The 22,429-nt window shown below is 36.2% G+C and overlaps 2 protein-coding genes and 1 long non-coding RNA gene across 3 annotated transcripts in view; 2 read left to right on the top strand and 1 right to left on the bottom strand.

Moving 5' to 3' along the window:
- Positions 1-2,362, top strand: part of LOC5575195 (beta-1-syntrophin) — a 756,119-nt gene extending 753,757 nt beyond the window's left edge. Inside the window, exon 11 of the mRNA XM_021850899.1 lies at positions 2,243-2,362. Within this exon, the coding sequence (XP_021706591.1) occupies positions 2,243-2,362 (120 nt within the window). The remainder of the gene's footprint in view (positions 1-2,242) is intronic.
- A 10,865-nt stretch (positions 2,363-13,227) lies between these two features.
- On the top strand, positions 13,228-15,745 carry LOC110678276 (alpha-1-syntrophin-like). The gene is made up of 2 exons (XM_021850898.1): positions 13,228-13,446; positions 13,506-15,745. The coding sequence occupies exons 1-2, from the start codon at positions 13,228-13,230 to the stop codon at positions 13,587-13,589; spliced, it is 303 nt and encodes a 100-aa protein (XP_021706590.1). The 3' UTR covers positions 13,590-15,745.
- Positions 15,746-18,142: 2,397 nt separating this feature from the next.
- Positions 18,143-19,474, bottom strand: LOC110678871. Its single transcript, XR_002502007.1, has 2 exons — positions 19,227-19,474; positions 18,143-18,601 (listed from the first exon to the last, which is right to left on the bottom strand). It is a non-coding gene; the product is annotated as an uncharacterized LOC110678871 (long non-coding RNA).
- Between the last annotated feature and the right edge of the window lie 2,955 nt (positions 19,475-22,429).

Raw genomic sequence — 22,429 nt, 5'->3', positions numbered from 1 at the left:
AAGAAGAAATTAGTAAAGTATAAGTTAGAAGTAAAAAGTTTTGAATTAGAATTATTAATAAAGTGAACTTAACGAACTATTAGTACATAATTTAGTGAGAATTAAGGAAAAATAAAGTAAGAAGAAGAAGATTTAACTATAGTGACTCTATACTTACCTGTGTAGAAACCGATATTTACCTGTGACTGTGAAAAAGAACCTTAAACGAAATTGTACCTGTGACAACCCTCCTGGCTTAACTGAGCATTCGGAAAAAATATTTTTAAATCTTCGGTTAATAAAAAGTTGTTATCCCCAAAAAGATTTGTAATAGTTTTTATATATGCAATAATAAATATTTTAGTTGCAATTTGTGGGGTCGCCGTCAATGCGGCCCTGTCCGTACATGAAATTTTGGAAGGCTAGATAGATGAATTGCAGGAAGAATCAATGTGTAAATCTGTGTAATCTGTGAAAAAAAACTACTTGATAAATCCATGAGCAAGTACTTTGAGAAATCGTGGAAGAATTTTCCTATTACATTTGGATGATCCCATGACAGATTCTAGATGAAATTCCCGGACTTATCTCTAGAAAAATCCATGAAAAAATAACTCTGGAGAAACTTTATTTCCTCCAGAACTATTTTCTTTAAAAAATCCTAATACCAGTGCAACTTCTGATAGAACTTCTTCAAAAATTTATGCATACAATTTTACAAAAATGCAAACAATAATTTCCAGAGAATTCTTTTTTGAACTCCGTAAATGATATACCCGTTCTATCACCAAATCGAATAGCGCCTTCCGTTTTTTACTAGCGCTGCCTTTCCTGTACGATGAACCTTATGTCGGAAGTAGTGCGCTGTATAGATCATTAGATGATTAACGTACAGGAAAGACAGCGCTAATAATAAGAGCAGAAGGCAATTCAAATTCTTCCTGGTATAATGGAAGAAACGATGAATTCACAACTTCTTCTAAAAAAACGGTGCTTCCATCCAAGGGTCTTCGATTAAAAAAATAGTATGAAGAGGGTGCCGCTAATCGTAATCAGTATTTTTGAATTTGGAGAATTTAGGCACTATTGGGAACCGTTCCTTCTGGTTTGAATAAAAACCTCTCCACAAAAGTGTTCATAGAACACAGCTTCAGAGCTATCATTTATTAAAAACATGCATATAATTATTTCACTTAAAATACATTTTAAATTAATTACATTCTAGTTTTACTTAAATTTTCTCTGAGGAACAAAGAAAGGGTAACATCTTACTCTATTTCAAATCACAACTAATCCACTTCAATACAGTTTTATGTATCTCTACATGTGATGCAAATTTTGAAATGTTGGCTCCCCAATGCTTAAACGATTTATATTATGGTAAATAGCATCCTCCCAAAGTTTGAAATGATTCGGAAGAAATTTGACTGTGCACAAGCCATTTGAAGTTTATATGAAGATTACTATGAAAAGCGCCAACTTTTTGATTGTGTCGCGCACACAACGTACAGCAGCTTAAGCGCCACTCTCGGGTTAGAGAGACTGCTGACGCTTTCTCAGGTCCGGCTTAAGACTCTGTCTAGTGGCTCAAACACTTCGTATTCTTCAACAAACCCAAACGGAAGCTAAGCTCAGCCGAATATATAGAATATATCTATATATATATATATATATATATATATATATATATATATATATATATATATATATATATATATATGCTTAACCAACTGCTCGGCAGGCAACAGTGGTGCTCCTGGCGGGTAGAATAGATCAAAGTAATCCAGGCTATTATGTTCTACAGCAAAACAGCAGTGTTGCTCCGCAAGTAATTGAATGATCATCTCAGCATGATTTAGACTTTGTTATCACTAATAACAAATTATCCTTACTTCCCATCAAAATGTGGTTTTCGGCAAAGTTGTAGCTGGGAAGATTTCACATGAGTAGATTCACTTTTCCATAAATTATTATTACGAGCAGTTAGAGGACTTAGCCCAAAAGCTTTGTCTTTTCCACAGTAATTTCCATAGAAACTTCAAATGGCCTGTGCACAACCAAATTTCTTCCAAATCACTTCAAATTTTGGGAGAATGATTTTTGACATAATTTACACCGTTTAAGCATAGGGGAGCAAAAACTTCAGAATTTGCAGCAGTCTACTCTACATACAACAACCTCAGTGTTGCCAGTTTCACCACAAATCCATCGCATTAAGCAGGAAATCATGAATCTCTTCCTCCATTCTCTCTCTCCAATAAAGGGCCGTCCGTGTCAGCTAATCGTCCACCTGGATCGGGGCTTCACCCTGCTGGATTCTGCCCTCGGAAGCACCGGCTCCAAACCGCTCTGGTCGTTCCCGTTCGATCGGATGAAAGGATGACCGATTGAATGAATTGGTTGCTTTTCCCATAGTAATTCCCATATAAACTTCAAAGGGCTTGTGCAGTCTCAGTTTTCATCCAAATGAGCTCAAATTTTGGGAGGATACTCAGAATTTGATCTTGAATCGAATTAGCGGTGTGGAGCAAAAACGATTTTTTGAACCACTCTAATATACAGTCATCTCTCCCTTACTCGATATTCTGTATCTCGATATTTCCCCTAACTCGATTGAATGTGCGGTCCCTTCAATCTAGCATGCTTTGATACCTCTGTAAGTCGATACCTCTTTAACTCGATGTTCCCTAACTCGATGCTATCTGTTTCAGTTTCCCAAGTAAGCTTACCTCTCTAACTCGATAGTTTCATGAAAAGTTTCAAATGTCCTCCAAACGTTAATAAATTTCATGAATTTGATTGTTATGATTAAATTGATAGTAAAAATAAAGTTTACTGCCAATTTGTGGGTGCTATTTTTTTTATTTTTGCTGAACGGTAAAAAAGTGTCACATAGGTAAATGTGGTAAAATTGTATTGTTTTTTTACGTGAAAATAACTATTCTGAATGTATTTTGTCAAAATTATAAAAAGTTTGAAATTTTCATAAATATGTGTTCTGTATCTCGATACCTCTCTAACTCGATGGTCCCTTCAATATCTAGTAAGGGAGAGTTAACTGTATATATATATATATATATATACTATGACCGATTGAATGAATTGGTTGCTTTTCCCATAGTAATTCCCATATAAACTTCAAAGGGCTTGTGCAGTCTCAGTTTTCATCTAAATGAGCTCAAATTTTGGGAGGATACTCAGAATTTGATCTTGAATCGAATTAGCGGTGTGGAGCAAAAACGAATTTTTGAACCACTCTAATATATATATATATATATATATATATATATTAGAGTGGTTCAAAAATTCGTTTTTGCTCCACACCGCTAATTCGATTCAAGATCAAATTCTGAGTATCCTCCCAAAATTTGAGCTCATTTAGATGAAAACTGAGACTGCACAAGCCCTTTGAAGTTTATATGGGAATTACTATGGGAAAAGCAACCAATTCATTCAATCGGTCATAGTGTTTGCCCATGTGCTCTTGGAGATTAGAACTACGTTGATACTGTGAGACACATCCAATAGCTACAACTTTGCCGAAGACCGTTTTTACATCGGACGTCCCAGTAATTAGTTATTGATTTTCGAATGAGTTGTAAAACTTTGGCTATAATTATTGGGCTGCTCTGCAGGCATCACTGGATGTATGCAGTAAAACATAGTAGCCATGATTTGTGCGAGCTATCTTTCGCGCCAGGTGCAGCAATGTTACCTGTTCAGAAATTAAATGAGCACTGCGGAAGAATCTGTGACTGGATATAAATCAATAACTAATTACTGAGGCGTCCGATTTGAAAACGGTCTTCGGCAAAGTTGTAGCTGATGGATGTGTCTCACAGTATCAACGTAGTTCTAATCTCCAAGAGCACATGGGCAAACACTATGACCGATAGAATGAGTTGGTTGCTTTTCTCATAGTAATTCCCATATAAACTTTAAAGGGCTTGTGCAGTCTCAGTTTTCATCCAAATGAGCTCAAATTTTGGGAGGATACTCAGAATTTGATGTATATCTATATATATATATATATAAATATATATATATATATATATATATATATATATATACATATATATATATATATATATATATATATATATATATATATATATATATATATATATATATATATATATATATATATATATATATATATATATATATATATATATATATATATATATATATATATATATATATATATATATATATATATATATATATATATATATATATATATATATATATATATATATATATATATATATATATATATATATATACATATATATACAGGGTGTTTGGTTCTATGTTTTTAATAATTGGAGGGTAGATAGGTCTCCATGAGATATGAAAAAGTGCCCATGGAACATAGGGTCGCATATCACTGCTAAGTGAGTTATTCACGATTTTAAGATTTTCAACTTGTTCATCTTTGGAACCACATATCTAATTAACTATGCGTCATACATTTAATCTCAGCGCATGAATCGAAAGCTTATGATCTAATGTGTCTTAGTTTCTTGAACGTAATTTTTGTAGAAAATGATTCAAAGGCTCAAATTACGAAAAGTTTGCAAAAAGTGACGGAAAAATCAGCATTTTTCGACGTATTTTTATGAATTTTATTAAAATTATCGTAATTAATGTTAAAAAAATTCTTCTACAAAATATGCATTAACTTGTTAGCTACCAAAGTGTCTTTGGGAGCAAAAGTGTATCTCTTGTAGATTCGTCACAATATCATGTTGAAAGTTGTGCTTCAAAAAGCAAAAAAATCAAAATAAATATCGGCTGATAACTCTATTCGTTCGTCCGTTCGTGTGTTGATGCCTCCGCGTGTGGATGAAGTGCTCGGAAACGACAGATGTCGGTCGTGCCGAGGCGAAGGGGAAATGAAATCGCTTAACAACATGCGCCATTTATTTTCTTCTCTTCGCGGCATTTTGTCTGCAAACAGACGCATAAATAGATTTAGTGCGGTCGCCGCACGACCACCGCAGTAGCGAAAGTGTGTTCATAAAGGCTGATCCCTTTAAATTCCTCGCACTAGTAGCTGAGCTACGGTGCAGAGCAGATGGGGGGTGCGCTTGCGCGTGTAGCGAGGACTCAATTTATGCATTTCTCGCCTATGACGTGGAACTTTTGATGCATTTTGAAGGGTTTTAGGTCGTCTATTAATTACATAGAGGTGGACAAGTGAGAGTAGAATTTATGACGTGCCATTCACGCCGTTGTAAAAGTACAACACTACCAAGTAAACCTCGCCCGTGATACACAGCACGAGCGAGATGAATTCTTAGGTTCAATAAAGTAATTTAGGTATCGCACTAATGCTCAGCGTGAACTGTTGGAGCAGCAGGATGAAATATCTCACAAAATTAGTGACCGTCTATCCTACTACAGCTTGGTTTTCTGTATAAGGTTGCTTACAAATTATGTTCAATAGATCAATAATCTCTCAGTTAAATATTTTTATAAAATCAAATAATAGACCTACATGTAATATTTCATATAATTTTCAGTGTCGTATCCAGAAAATTGCTCAGGGGAGACGAATGACGCAAAAAAGTGGATATTTTTACAAAAATTGGGATGGCTTAAGACGGTTCAACCACATCATTTCGTTTTTCTTTTATCCAGCAAAATAATAGAATAACTGCATAAAATTAAGAATTTCTTTTGAAATTGAGACTTTGGCAGTTTAATAGGTTCTATGTACAGTCACAACAATTAAAAGTCACAATTTGTAGATCAGTACTTTTCTTAAAAAAAGCCTGAAGCCTGGCAATGTTTGTAATATAAAATCAAATATTTTGAAAAAAAAAAAATCAAATAATTCATCAAATTCCAACATTTTTACTTCATTATTGAAACAATTTATGATAGATTGAACGAAAACGACACAATTTTATCAAGCAGGTTGATGAGGTTCTTGTACAAGAATAATAAAATATAAATAAACCTTTTGTTATGCTCTAAATCAAATAGTAATCAGATCAGTACCCAAATATTTGTAGTTCAAAATTTCATTTTTTTTTCTCTCTCTCTCTCTCTCTGTTGAGTTACTGAGTCTTATATTTTTTAATTTGAATTAAAAACCAAGAGAAGTGTTAATTTTGAACGATAACATTTGAAATATTTGCAGTTTGCTCTAATAGATGGAAAATTAGAAATCAAATTGAATATAATTTAACAATTAAATGTATTAAAATGAACTTAAAACAGTCACAGTCACAATTAGAAATTGAAGCTCTTTCCAAACTTTAATCATCAAGTTAACTGTAACTCTAGCGATGGCAACATCATTTGAAATTTGACTCATGGAACATATTCAAGGCATAAATGTGTATGATTTTACACGAATTAAATTTAAAAAAATACCTGCTGGAAACCCACCAAAACCCGGAAATATGAGAATATGTAATTTTTCAAACAAAACTAGTTTCATGTTATTTAAAGCTCCCACAGCAATTTACGGATGCTAATGGTTGTCACTATGGCAAGCCTGTAAAATTTCGTGAAGGGAAATATCCTTCATCATTTTAGTAACAGAACCTCCGAAATGTCAAGAAGGCGAAAGTGTAAACACGATGATGAAGAGGGAGGGAGGATTGACTCTCAAACACACCCCCTCCCACTGATCACTTGTTTCTGTTTTGTAGACAATATGATCTTAATTTTCTTTCTGGCGTTATGTCCCAACTGAGACAGAGCCCTGCTCCTCAGCTTAGTGTACTTATGTGCACTTACATAGTTGTTAACTGAAAGCTTTTCTCAGCCAAAGTTGCTGTTTTGTATGTGTATATGGGCAGAGGCATATACGTTTTAAATATTTTATATGGGACAAAGTCCACGAGACCCCTCCCACCTCTGAAATTCTTTGGAAATGAGCATGTAGCTTAAGGACAGCCATAAAAGCACTGCAATATTATATAAATGAAAAAAAACTCTAGTGGAATTAAATGGTATAGTACTAGATTCGGGTTTTCTTTTATTTATAGGTATTCCACTAAACAGCTCGAAGATTTATTACACAATATTCTTAATTTTTCTCATGATCTCAATTAAATGCTTTTCACACAAAACAAAAGCATGATTACTGCATTCACATGAAAATATTAATTTAGAAAATATTCAAAATCTATCCTGCAATTTCCAAGATGTTCCAATAATTTCTCCACAAATTCCTTCAGGAATTCTTTCAGTTAATGTTCTCAGGAGAAACTCTTGGAGGTATTCTTGGTGGTATTTCTAGAAAAAATGCTGAAGGAATGTAATTTAAGGAATTCCTGGAGGGAGCTCTGGAAGTATTTTACGAGAAATCCTTGTAAATATTTCTGGAGGCATTCAAAGAGGTATTCCTGATAGAATCTTTGGAAGAATTCCTGTTAAAATCTTTGGAAGAAATTCTGAACAAATCCCTAGTGGAATTCCCAAGAGAAGGAGTGCTAGGTGAAATCCGCGAAATCCCCGAAGAAATTTTAGAGTTCCTAGAGGAATCCTTTGATGTTTCTCATAGGAAATCCCTGGAAAAAAATTTGCCAGAATTTACCAAACAATTTCTGGAGAAAACCCTGGAGAAATTCATAAAATAATTCTTGAAGGAGTATCAGGGGTAATCCCTAAAAATACAGTTTCTTCAGAGCCTCGAAAACCTCCTCCACTGACCTGCGATCGATTTAAATAAGGCCGATATCGTCCACAAGACCAAGGACCATATGTGACAGTAGGCCTTCCTTAGCCGAGTTGTTAGAATCCGCGGCTACAAAGTAAAGCCATGCTGAAGGTGTCTCGGTTCGATTCCCGTTCGGTCCAGCATCTTTTCGTAATGGAAATTTCCTTGACTTCTCTGCGCATAAAGTATCATCGTACCTGCTACCCGATATACGAATGCGAAAATGATAACTTTGGCAAAGAAAGCTCTCAGTTAACTACTGTGGTAGTGCTCATAAGAACACTAAGCTGAGAATCAGGCTCTGTCCCAGTGAGGACGTAATGTCAAGAAGAAGAAGAAGATGTGACCGTGTCATGATAGTGTCATTTCTTTGCTCGCTGGTCTCCTAATATCACCCTGGAGTGCAATGTTGAACAATGAATTCCAAAATGCGTCTCCTTACTTCCATCTAAATTCACACACGACATTGACACCTCGTCTCCAATCCAAACAGATGGTGAGTCTGCTAGTTATACTCCAAGAATTTATCTAAGTTCATTTGCAAGATGTATCTGGTAATATCTGATTCGTTGTCGGATCGGCCCTCCCAAAAACCAGCCTGGTATTGGCCGACAAAGGATTCCTCAAGTGGTCTCAGTCTGAAGGTATCCCTGGGAAACTCCTGAGAACATTAACTGAAAGAATTCCTGAAGGAATTTGTGGAGAAATTATTGGAACATCTTGGAAATTGCAGGATAGATTTTGAATATTTTCTAAATTAATATTTTCATGTGAATGCAGTAATCATGCTTTTGTTTTGTGTGAAAAGCATTTAATTGAGATCATGAGAAAAATTAAGAATATTGTGTAATAAATCTTCGAGCTGTTTAGTGGAATACCTATAAATAAAAGAAAACCCGAATCTAGTACTATACCATTTAATTCCACTAGAGTTTTTTTTCATTTATATAATATTGCAGTGCTTTTATGGCTGTCCTTAAGCTACATGCTCATTTCCAAAGAATTTCAGAGGTGGGAGGGGTCTCGTGGACTTTGTCCCATATAAAATATTTAAAACGTATATGCCTCTGCCCATATACACATACAAAACAGCAACTTTGGCTGAGAAAAGCTTTCAGTTAACAACTATGTAAGTGCACATAAGTACACTAAGCTGAGGAGCAGGGCTCTGTCTCAGTTGGGACATAACGCCAGAAAGAAAATTAAGATCATATTGTCTACAAAACAGAAACAAGTGATCAGTGGGAGGGGGTGTGTTTGAGAGTCAATCCTCCCTCCCTCTTCATCATCGTGTTTACACTTTCGCCTTCTTGACATTTCGGAGGTTCTGTTACTAAAATGATGAAGGATATTTCCCTTCACGAAATTTTACAGGCTTGCCATAGTGACAACCATTAGCATCCGTAAATTGCTGTGGGAGCTTTAAATAACATGAAACTAGTTTTGTTTGAAAAATTACATATTCTCATATTTCCGGGTTTTGGTGGGTTTCCAGCAGGTATTTTTTTAAATTTAATTCGTGTAAAATCATACACATTTATGCCTTGAATATGTTCCATGAGTCAAATTTCAAATGATGTTGCCATCGCTAGAGTTACAGTTAACTTGATGATTAAAGTTTGGAAAGAGCTTCAATTTCTAATTGTGACTGTGACTGTTTTAAGTTCATTTTAATACATTTAATTGTTAAATTATATTCAATTTGATTTCTAATTTTCCATCTATTAGAGCAAACTGCAAATATTTCAAATGTTATCGTTCAAAATTAACACTTCTCTTGGTTTTTAATTCAAATTAAAAAATATAAGACTCAGTAACTCAACAGAGAGAGAGAGAGAGAGAAAAAAATGAAATTTTGAACTACAAATATTTGGGTACTGATCTGATTACTATTTGATTTAGAGCATAACAAAAGGTTTATTTATATTTTATTATTCTTGTACAAGAACCTCATCAACCTGCTTGATAAAATTGTGTCGTTTTCGTTCAATCTATCATAAATTGTTTCAATAATGAAGTAAAAATGTTGGAATTTGATGAATTATTTGATTTTTTTTTTCAAAATATTTGATTTCATATTACAAACATTGCAAGGCTTCAGGCTTTTTTTAAGAAAAGTACTGATTTACAAATTGTGACTTTTAATTGTTGTGACTGTACATAGAACCTATTAAACTGCCAAAGTCTCAATTTCAAAAGAAATTCTTAATTTTATGCAGTTATTCTATTATTTTGCTGGATAAAAGAAAAACGAAATGATGTGGTTGAACCGTCTTAAGCCATCCCAATTTTTGTAAAAATATCCACTTTTTTGCGTCATTCGTCTCCCCTGAGCAATTTTCTGGATACGACACTGAAAATTATATGAAATATTACATGTAGGTCTATTATTTGATTTTATAAAAATATTTAACTGAGAGATTATTGATCTATTGAACATAATTTGTAAGCAACCTTATACAGAAAACCAAGCTGTAGTAGGATAGACGGTCACTAATTTTGTGAGATATTTCATCCTGCTGCTCCAACAGTTCACGCTGAGCATTAGTGCGATACCTAAATTACTTTATTGAACCTAAGAATTCATCTCGCTCGTGCTGTGTATCACGGGCGAGGTTTACTTGGTAGTGTTGTACTTTTACAACGGCGTGAATGGCACATCATAAATTCTACTCTCACTTGTCCACCTCTATGTAATTAATAGACGACCTAAAACCCTTCAAAATGCATCAAAAGTTCCACGTCATAGGCGAGAAATGCATAAATTGAGTCCTCGCTACACGCGCAAGCGCACCCCCCATCTGCTCTGCACCGTAGCTCAGCTACTAGTGCGAGGAATTTAAAGGGATCAGCCTTTATGAACACACTTTCGCTACTGCGGTGGTCGTGCGGCGACCGCACTAAATCTATTTATGCGTCTGTTTGCAGACAAAACGCCGCGAAGAGAAGAAAATAAATGGCGCATGTTGTTAAGCGATTTCATTTCCCCTTCGCCTCGGCACGACCGACATCTGTCGTTTCCGAGCACTTCATCCACACGCGGAGGCATCAACACACGAACGGACGAACGAATAGAGTTATCAGCCGATATTTATTTTGATTTTTTTGCTTTTTGAAGCACAACTTTCAACATGATATTGTGACGAATCTACAAGAGATACACTTTTGCTCCCAAAGACACTTTGGTAGCTAACAAGTTAATGCATATTTTGTAGAAGAATTTTTTTAACATTAATTACGATAATTTTAATAAAATTCATAAAAATACGTCGAAAAATGCTGATTTTTCCGTCACTTTTTGCAAACTTTTCGTAATTTGAGCCTTTGAATCATTTTCTACAAAAATTACGTCCAAGAAACTAAGACACATTAGATCATAAGCTTTCGATTCATGCGCTGAGATTAAATGTATGACGCCTAGTTAATTAGATATGTGGTTCCAAAGATGAACAAGTTGAAAATCTTAAAATCGTGAATAACTCACTTAGCAGTGATTTGCGACCCTATGTTCCATGGGCACTTTTTCATATCTCATGGAGACCTATCTACCCTCCAATTATTAAAAACATGGAACCAAACACCCTGTATATATATATACATTTAAATATATATATACATATATATATATATATATATATATATATATATATATATATATATATATATATATATATATATATATATATATACACATTTAAATATATATATACATATATATATATATATATATATATATATATATACATATATATATATATATACATTTAAATATATATATACATATATATATATATATATATATATATATATATATATATATATATATATATATATATATATATATAGAATATCAAAAAAACATCCCTGAATTAAAATAGACTAATTTAATTTTGAAAGTTTCAAACAATCTAGCGAGGTAAGCGTTATATTTGGACCTTTATAAGTATGGTAGGGGATTACAGCATTGGATTCATCGACGTACAAATAGGTCCCTACTTTGAGCTCAAAGATCTATCTATCCTTATTGTCTAGACTTACAGTTTCGGTGCAAATTTTGTTGTGGTAATGAAGTGGTCTCAATCGGTGGCGTGCGACGGATGCGTTGCACTGCCGGCGACAAGATGATAGGCGACGGTGTCACAGGCGACTGGTACGCAACAAGGGGATGTTGCACAGTGGGTTCACGCGCCATGCGCGGAGAGGCGTCGTCACCTCCGATGGGATGAGAGTTTGAATGCGAGTAAACGACGGCGATCGCTTCTGGAGTAGCCGCGGTTGGGTGAGATCTGCAGGGCCGCCTGACTGAAGGCTTCGTCCGTCTGAGCGGGAGTAGATGAACGTACGAGTGACGTGCGTCGGGGTGGCAGTTGATCGCGACTCGCAGGAAGGGGGTTCTCTGCCGCTCACCTCTCTCGTAAGCCACCGGATGTTCACTTCAGCAGCACTTTGCGCGTAAATGCACCTATACGCGTGGCGATTCTAGCGCTCAGGGCTTGAGAGTACAAAAAAAACCCTTCGTTGAAGGGAAACTGTCCCACAACGAAATTAGTATCCCATCAAATCACCGAATTCTCATTCACGCTTACCTATGTTTTTTTTTTCTAATTGCTTACACAATGTAATCTACTCTTTCGTAGATGCTATCGGAATTATGAAACTGTTTTAAAACTAGCACTATAAAAATATCTGACTCATTTGATTAACAAGTCTCACCTCACAGTTTCCAATTATTAGGCACCGAAGAGATTTCAAAACTTTACTGATCACTGATCTAACTATTTTAAGGAACGTGTTGACCGCTTGGCTTCACTAGAAAGATTGTCGCTTTCAAATATTGTTTGCCTCATCTAGGCCTAGCAAAACGAATTGGAGGTTTTTGGTAAACACCTATTGTTCGCATTTAGGTAGCAGTATCTGCAATGCAGATAAAAACTGACCAATCATCAGATGCCGCGTAACCCGATCCAGGGATGCTCTTGTTCGCATTTCCTTTTGGCTTAAGCCGCGAACCCAATCGTGATCCACATCACTCGGGAGTGAGCCATCTCACATCGCTGACACTCATGCTCTTGATCCGTTTCGCAACCTGACTTGAAACTGTGGAAGAACTTTGAGTGGTGCCAAGCTTTTAGTAACGCGAGTGTAGAAGTACTCCCTTTTTCTTGAAAGATGGCATATCACTAATAACAAACAAAGATGGTTATCACTAATAACAAATTATCCTTACGTCCCATCAAAATGTGGTCTTCGGCAAAGTTGAAGCTGGGAAGATTTCACATGAGTAGAGTGTGTTCACTTTTCCATAAATTATTATTACGAGCAGTTAGAGGACTTAACCTAAAAGGTTTGTCTTTTCCATAGTAATTTCCATAGAAACTTCAAATGGTCTGTGCACAACCAAATTTCTTCCAAATCACTTCAAATTTTGGGAGAATGACTTTTATCATAATTTACACCGTTTAAGCATATGGGAGCAAAAACTTCAGAATTTGCATCAGTCTACTCTACATACAACAATCTCAGTGTTGCCAGTTTCACCACAAATCCATCGCATTAAGCAGGAAATCATGAATCTCTTCCTTCATTTTCTCTCTCCAATAAAGGGCCGTCCGTGTCAGCTAATCGTCCACCTGGATCGGGGCTTCACCCTGCTGGATTCGGCCCTCGGAAGCACCGGCTCCAAACCGCTCTGGTCGTTCCCGTTCGATCGGCTGAAAGGATCCGCCGACGATGGCAACAAACTGCTCTACCTGGACTTCTCCGGCAGCGACGATGGCGCCGATATCGTAAGTTTCATTTTATGATTCCTGATTTTTAGAAACTGAATAAGGTATATTTCTGACAGGAACTGGATATGGAGTGCTGCCCCAAACCGGTGGTTTTCGTCCTGCACAATTGTCTGTCAGCCAAGGTGCACTCGCTGGCGTAAAGTAGCCATCACTTTCTATTGAAACGAACCGGAGGAAAAGTATTGTATCCTTGGAAGAATCACTTTTGCGATGTAATTATTGGAAAACTGAAATCCTGTACATATTATAGAAGGCTCATCTGCAGCTGTCGGAAGTAAAAAGAATCACACTGTTTGTAACTACAGACACCACCAGTTGTTTAAGTTTTGTTTGAATTATCGTCAGAAGTTATCGTATACATAAAATACCTGTCAGTTTCAGTTATCTAGTTGAGATAAGGATATGTAAATTGGCGACAAAAGTGGTCGCACTTCCGTTGATTTGTAGTGAATTCAGTTGCGTGAAATAGATGTGTAAGATGATGGTATCCGACAGAACGGAGCAAGTTTTCAGTGACTGAGTGTGATTGTAGTTGAATTGTTTTCAATTAGACGAGCTCTGAATAAAAGAGGTAAGGTCCATATATTTCCCTCGAAGCATCATGCAGACTACAGAACGAAATAGTAACTTACTAACTAGAAAAATATGTTAAGTTGATCTTTTTTATTGTAAATTTAAAGATATTTAATTAGCGAAGCTAATGGGAAAGGGGAAAAACTAAAAGGTAAAGTTAAGCTGCTCTTCCGTCGGTCGGTTGGTCAGAATAAGATGTCTTGGAAACTCGAAGCAATGAAGCGAAACAAAAGGTGGAAAAGTTGCACCCATAATACATGGAAAAAAGCAAAGAAGACAATTTTTTCACATTGCATAAAAGTTTTTCCGTGTACACTGGAACCTCAATTTATGAACTAGATTGGATTACTCACGAACATGTTTTCCGGTCGAGTTACGGAGGTATCGAGCTATAGAGTATAAAACCAGTGCAAATGCGATCCAAAGGACCATGGTTTTCTAACTCGATATCGAGATACGGAATATCGAGTAAGAGAGAGTTGGCTGTAACAAAAGTCGTTCAACAACAAAATCAAATCAACTCATTTCCCAGAACTTCTTTGCTTATGCAAATTTTGAATAAGGTCCTTAGATCACGCTTGTTGACCAGAAGAATGAGCACCAGAGTGTTCTGGAGTGTAATGCAGATATGACTTAAAAAATATATTTAAATTTTATAGAAATAAAATGTTACAAATAAATTACAAAGCAAGAGCGTGAAAAGTCACATTATTTCCGAGAAAATTATAATTCTGACATACATTTTTATATTCAATCGTCTCAACTCAATTTTCCAAATTCAAAAAAAAAATCCTAAGGAAGACTTTGTCCAACGAGACTTTAGTGTACTTCTCAAGTACACGATCTCATCCGTCGGCAACAGAAGAGTGATATTCAGTACAACTTCCCTCAGTAAAACATTTTCAGATCGGAATGTTCTGCATACCTTCCTGAAATCGAAAAATCTGCTTTCATAAGATACTTTGCTACCAGCTGCTTTCCATTTGCGAGGTACGCACAGTGGAGCATGAAAGAAAAAAAATCAAATTCCTCCCACCATCTTCCAAGGAAGTTACAACGCAACGGGCGAAAGCGAAGCCCCTGCTATCGTTATCGTTATTTTAATTAATTTAATTAACTTCCAACGAGAATGGGACGGCGAACAACGCACCGCGTTGAAAGGAAAACGAGCGCCAAACTTTTCCCTTCGGAGAACTGCATAATTTCACCTCTATCAGCGGAGCGAGGAGGAGGTGGAAACCGGAAAACATGGGAAAGCGCTTGTTGGAGGAAAAAAAAGCACCCCATCATCCATTAGGGAGGTATTGAACGGACCTTTTCGTACGAAAGTATAATCTTCATAATAGTTCCAGGCAAAAGTGCTGCTCGTCGTCGTTCCTCTGCTCTGTGGAGTTTGGAGTTGAACTCGAGTTTGGCCGGAATCAAAGTTTGACCAAAGTTGCAGAAAGCGCAAAACTGTTGGGCTGATGAGGCTGGCGAAAAAAAGTGGAGGAGGAGGGGATTCTCTGTCCAAGTTAGTTTTGATCTTCTGTCTTGTCTGTTTCTAGGGTCGCCATCCACCAAGTTTTTTTTCTTCTGTTGAGCGACTACGGCGATTCAGACTTTGCCGTTTAGGAAAGACGATGCCTTCTTATTGTCTGAAAGAGAAATTGAGCGTTCCCGAAGAGAAATTATTGTTAAAATAGTTGATTTTATTTATATTGAACGTTGATACCTACTGAAATAGATTAACAATTCAAAAGATCATGAAAAACTCAAGTTAAAGAATGAAATCTGTGAAAATAAAATTTTTGTCTGAATTGGTCTCGAAATGGCGGTATGGTTAAGTCGTCCCCATACTTTCCGGGACACCCTAGAATTGCACATCATTACATTTTCTCGCAAACAGAAACTTCATGACTTATTTCTAGGGATTTTTTTTAGGAAATTCCTTCACGAATTCATCCAATAATTTCCTCAGGAATACCTCCAAGATTCAGAAGTGTATCAGGGGATTTTCCCAGGAACTTTTCCAGGCTTGTCTCAAAAAAATACTGCAGAAATGTCTCCAAAGATGCGGCTGTGAAATAATGTAGAGATTCTTCCAGAAATCCCTCCTTGTGTTCTTTCAAAAAAAATTTCTGATATTCATCAAGGGATTTCTCCAGGAATCGCTGCAAAAACTTCTCCAGAGTTTTCTCCAGGATATTTCATTGAATTCCTCCCAAAATTCTTCCTTCCTTGATTTTTCCTCCGAAGATTTCTCGAGGGATTCTTCCAAGAATTCCTCCGGAGATTTCTCCAGGAACTCCTCCAGAAATATCTTAGGAGGTTTTTTTTTCAGAAATGTCTTAATGGGTTTCTCCAAGAACAGCTCTACCGATTGCTGTGAGGATTTATTCAAGCACTCCTTCTATCCAAGAACATTTTCAGGAATTCCTCCAGGATTTTTTGAGAGGTTTCTATAGGAATTTCTCCTGAAATTTTTACCGTGATCCCCCAGAAATTTTCCAAAGTTTTCGTTCAGGAATTTCTTAAGGGTTTCCCCCATTAATTCGTCTTGAAATTTATCCAGATATTTGTCAGGTGTTCCTCCTGGAATGTCCTAACGATTTCTCCAAGAATACCTTCAGGACTTTCTCTAGGAACTCCAGTATCAATCTCTGTATGTGTTCCTAAAGAAAATCCAGTTGAATTTCTTGGAAGAAACCCTGACGAATTTCTGAAAGAATCCCTTGAAATTCTGATGAATTCTGTGTAGAAAACTTTGGAGGAATTCCTGGAAAGGCCTTGCACGAATCCTAGTGAAAGTTCTGAAGGTTTGATTTGATTTTCTTTATTATAGCGGCTTTCAGCTTTAGACCTTAGAGTTCACCTCTTTAAGTTCTAAAGGTGTTTTTGGTGAGTAATTCTGGAAAGAATGACTAAAAAAATGAATGAAATGATTTTTTTGCAGAAATCACTTAAGAAATTCTCGAAGGCATCACTGGACAAAATCTCTAGAAGAATCCCTGAAGAAATCTCTTGGATATTTCCTGGAGGAATCCCTGAAGTTTTAGAAAAATCCCTGGTGGAGTGATTAGAGAAATCCCTACATAAATTGCTTGCTTGCCTACATAAATTATTGGAGCTATTACTCACGAAATTCCTAAAGAAACTCATTAAGTTTTTTCTGGAGAAATCCCCGAAGAAATTTTTCGGGAATTTATTAAAAGAATCCCTAAAGAAATTTCTTCTGAAATCCCTTGATATATTCGTGGAGAAAACATTGTAGGAGTTCCTATAAAATCTCTGAAGGAATTCATGAAAAATCCGTGGAAAAATCTTTGGAAGAATTCCTAAAGTAATTAATGAAAAATTCTTGAATAGTAGTTTACGGAACAAGTTGCAGAATGATGATTTTTACAGCACAAGTCGTAAATTTATCCTACGAGGCTTGCCGAGTAGGATAATTACGACGAGTGCTGTAAAAATCGAGTTCTGCAACGAGGTACGTACAACATTTTTTGCAATTTCGTAGAAGACCATTTAAGGTTATCAGAAATTATGTCGGAATGCATTCACCATTATTTTACAATTTCTGAGAAATTGTTGTGTTATGATTCATTACGTAACTCAAAATAGTTGCGTAATGAGAAAGCGTTGCGTAATGAATCATTACAGCACTGGTTTCAGTTAGGTAATGACTATTCCCGCACTGTATACTTCAGTGCAGGAAAGTAGGCCGTTTCATGACAGATTGGCGTTATGAAAAACAGCCTATTACGATGAGAAATTGCAAAAATGATTTTTTGGAGGTGGGACGGACCTGGTGTAGTGGTTGGAACACACGCCACTCACGCCGAGGACCTGGGGTTGAATCCCATCCCCGAGATAGTCTTTTATGACAAAAAGGATATAGTGACGACTTCCTTCGGAAGGGAAACAAAGCCGTTGGTCCCGAGATGAACTAGCCCAGGGCTAAACATCTTGTTAATATAGATAAAAAAAATGAATGAATTCTGGAGAAATCCAGAAGAAACTTTTGCAGGTATTCGTGAAGGAATCTCTTGGGGAACATCTAAAGAAATCACCGGAGGAACATCTATAGGGGTTTCTAGAAAAAATCATTCAACTTTTTCATTATATCATTTTGTATTGAGACATTTATGAAAGGATTTTGAAAAATTCCTAAGCGGCTGAATCTCTGAAGGGATTCCTAGAGTAATCCTTGAAAAAAATCTTTAACAGTGTTTTCTCAAAAGGCTCTTCAAACGAATAATTTATGTATAAACAGTAGCTTCATCAAAATTTATTCATAGAACTTAAGAATTTTAATGGATTTTTGGAAAAAAAAACATTCTGTTCAAAATCATCCTTATCACAACCTGAGTTAACTCAGGATTTTTTCCGGAAATTCTTTCATGAGGTTTACCAGAAATATAAAAAGCAGTATATCCATAAAAATTGTGTGAATTCACTTTTATGGTCGCGATTTGTTAAAAGAGTAATAGAATGGTTATAATTTACTTCATGGAAATCATTCCTTAAACAAAATTTGAACCCTAGTCGTTTCTATTTATGCATTCCTCATTTCGCCTCTAATATTTTGTCTGTCGACCTTGTCTTACAAGGGAAGGTCACGATGGTGTTACACGGGGTTTGCAACCGGAGTATTTTTGTTAGATTCTACATGTCGAATTATGAAAAACCCCAAAGCCTTTCGGGTGATGGACCAGTGGTGTAGCCAGGAGGGGCTCTGAAAGGGGCAATTTTGTACGTATATTATATTATTAAGCTAATTGGAAATTTGACAAAAATACTTTTCTAATATCTATTGTGATGGTAGATAACAGAATTGACATTAATGTATGTTTAAAATGTATTTTCCATGCCACAGGCGCAATCGGGATGGGTATAGTATTGGTATACTATTCTAATAAATCCAAATTTGTTTTGGTATCCATATTCCATGTTAGTTACGCCAATGACATGGAAAATACATTTTAAACATACTTTCATGTCAATTCTGTTCTCTACCATCACTATAGATACTAAAAAAATATTTTTGTCAAATTTCCAATTAGCTTAATAATATAATATACGTACAAAATTGCCCCTTTCAGAGCCCCTCCTGGCTACACCACTGGTCCATCACCCGAAAGGCTCTGGGGTTTTTCATATTTCGACATGTAGAATCTAACAAAAATAGTCCGGTTGAAAACCCCGTGTAACACCATCGTGACCTTCCCTTGTTAGATTATTCGGTCAAACACCTCTTGGTCATTTGCTGAAGGCCTTAATTCGAGAAGTTCCTCAGGAAATCTTTTGCCAAAAAAATTGTCTACTTTTTTCGAACCGTATCATGTAGAAACACTTAACCACGCTATGTCTAAACCAGCAGATTATGATGATGAATGTACCCCGGATTTTTTCCCGCTAGAGATCAGTATTTGGTCTATAATTTCGTATCGAAAGGTTTTAAAATATTCTATCGGTGATTTTTTTTTTTCAAACATTTTGTATGTGCTGAAATGCTGGTGAAACGTGATTTTCATGGGCTGTATATGAAAAAATAGCTAAAAAGTGGAAAAAAATCAATATTTCATCGATGGAATATTTTAAAACCTTCCGATTATGAAAATATACAAATACTGAACTCTAGTGGAAAAAAAAATCCGAGGTATATTCAATGTTGTAAGCAATCACGGTAGTCAACAGTGACTCAACACGTTTTCGCTGATATTCGGCAGCGTTTCGCTCAAACATTCACAACACGAGCGATCAAACGAATGTCGAAAAGAAAAATGTCAATTGAATGCCACTAACCACGATAGCTATGTTAGGAAGCGTTATGGTGTTGTTTGTTTCTGCTCTGCTTTCACTGTATGTGTGTCACATTCGACATAACAGGCAAGATCAAATTATCCATGTTTTTTGATGATCCGATGTCTGAATTCTATGCAAAATTTATGATTTATGCAAATTTTCTCGTATCAGACGACATTCAATTGACACTTTTTTTGTGTTTGTCGACGTTTATTCTACCGCTCTTGCTGTGACTGCTGACCATGGCAACGAAACGATCGTCGCTTAAAGTGTCGAATGTTTACAGCACTGGGTATAGGGTAAGTGTTCCTTTAGTTGTGGGTGTTCCTATAGTTGCGGTAGTGCCGTTTTCACTGATTTTGTTATATTAGCCACAGAACCGACACTGCCAATCGACGTCTTGGCTTGTTGATACACGGAATAGTTGAAAAGAGCGTTCAAATTGCTTTAAAACTGATGAAATATCACTAAAATTGCTAAAACTGTTCTCGCTTGTACCAATAGTTGCGGTAAAGTGCTCCTATAGTAGAGGTTCCCATAAGAAAACTATCCGCAACTATAGGAACACAAATTAAAAATATACCGCAACTAAAGGAACAGTGTACTAATAGTGGAGGTATTATTTTTCACTGACATGACGTGGATTACTGCGATGAAATATTTTTTTCTCATTAAGTCAATGGTCGTTACTTCCCGATTCAATATTAACATGTACATTAATTGCGCTTCTTGAATGTAGGCGGTTAAATGAAGTTCAATAGTGCTTAGTACCTCCACTATTGGTACACCTACCCTATTCAACTTTCATAATTTGCTGGTTTAAACATAGCGTGAACCATCTTCTCAATGAATCATTGAAATAATGTTCGTTTCAGATGCCAGCAAAATGTAAATCATTCGATATTTCTTATATACAAAAAAGCAATGTAAATATATCCTGAAGGTCAGGAAAAAAACATGTCGAAGTATGTAAGAGACATGTTTGAAAATGAAACAAGTTTTTCGTTTTGCAATTCACAAATTACCAACGAAAATTTCCCACTCGGCTTCCGTTCCACTCGACGTAATCCACTCTCGCAAGCTTCATCTTCCAAAATCCACTTTGACATCCGATATCCCCGGCCGGCGGAGAGAGCTAAACCGAAAAAGATAACTCAGAATCCATTGTTATGTCACTGGGAACCAAAAACCGGAAATGACAGACAGATAGAAATCATATCAAGTTTCTAGGAAATTTTATGTAAGATCCCCCCACACAAACCGAGCAGAAGCGCAACCAGATTGGAAAGTTTCCCAATAATGCAATAAAACTCTGTAAATACACACAAACAACCACACACTTACTCATACACTCCCCCGCACTCATTCACGTTGACGAAACAAAAAGCAAAATAGTTGAACCAGAGAGCAAACCGAAAGACAGCAAACCAGAACAACTCTCGAGTTCCATTTTCACATCTCGACAAAAGTAGAAAATCAACTCTTTTTACGGCAACCAGCAAGTAAAACGAACGAAAAAAAAGATAAATGACTGATTCGATAAAAATCTTCCTCCCTTTCACCGTTAGGAGCAAGCGAGAAAAAAAGAACTCTAAAGAAAAGCGACCTGTGTCGTCTTCGACGGAAAATGTAGTCCTGATAGTCGTCGTCATCACCGTTATCGAGTTGGATGCTAAAAAAAACGGGGTGGAAAGGGGAAGAAGAATCGTATTTACTATAACTCAAACTGTAGGTACTCTATCGAAGCGAACAGCTTTCTTTCCTTTCAATCCTTTTTAAACGTCTCTATCAATTCCCAAAGTCAACTCATTGTTGTTGGGTAGTGGTTGAAAACTTTGAGATCCTGAAACCTGAAAGCGTGAAGCGTGCGACTGGTCGTGTACATATTCTGCATCTTTACATGATATGTGTTTGCGAGAATAAGCAAAAAAACAACAAATCGTTAGACACTAATGAAGAAGAAATCAAGTAGTTACAACTCACTAACAAATTGGACAAAAGCAGAAACCCAAAGCGTACAATTTTCAAAACAGAATTTCTCATCACTATTGAATGGGTAGCGAGAAGATGGTACACTTGTGTAAACCTGTGAGCACGCAGCAGGAGCAACAACAGAAAACAACTTTCTATTTGATCTGTACTACATGTGAAGGGAAACAAGAATATCAATCAGAGATCAAAAACGTATAATAAAAAATGGCGAAATTTACTGAAACGCAGTTGAATTGTTTCATTTTGTTGTGCTATATCACGTTTCTATTGAACGGGTTTTCGCTAGCTGTATGTCGTTATGAGATTTCGAGGTAATTTCTACAAACTTATTTCAATGCAATCATTTTAATATTAAATAAAATTAAGTGGCCGTTTGTTGGAAATGTGTTACCTTCATGATTTAGGATTAGAAGCAGATATAGGACCTACAAGAATTCCGTGCTAGCTATAAAAAAGTCATACATAATAAACTGAAGTACTACAATTATGTTGAAAACTATCGAGCAATCGATAAGTAAACTATTTACTTGTCGATAAATGGTGGGCTTCGTAGCCGTGTGGTTAGTGTCACCGAGGCATTTAGCCCCATCGTGCTAGGGAGTGTGGGTTCGATTCCCGCCTCGAGCCG

Source organism: Aedes aegypti, chromosome 3 (genome assembly GCF_002204515.2).
Source record: "Aedes aegypti strain LVP_AGWG chromosome 3, AaegL5.0 Primary Assembly, whole genome shotgun sequence".
Taxonomy (NCBI): Eukaryota; Metazoa; Arthropoda; class Insecta; order Diptera; family Culicidae; genus Aedes; species Aedes aegypti.
The sequence above is the reverse complement of the archived record's forward strand: the minus strand, read 5'-3'. Positions and strand labels throughout refer to the sequence as shown.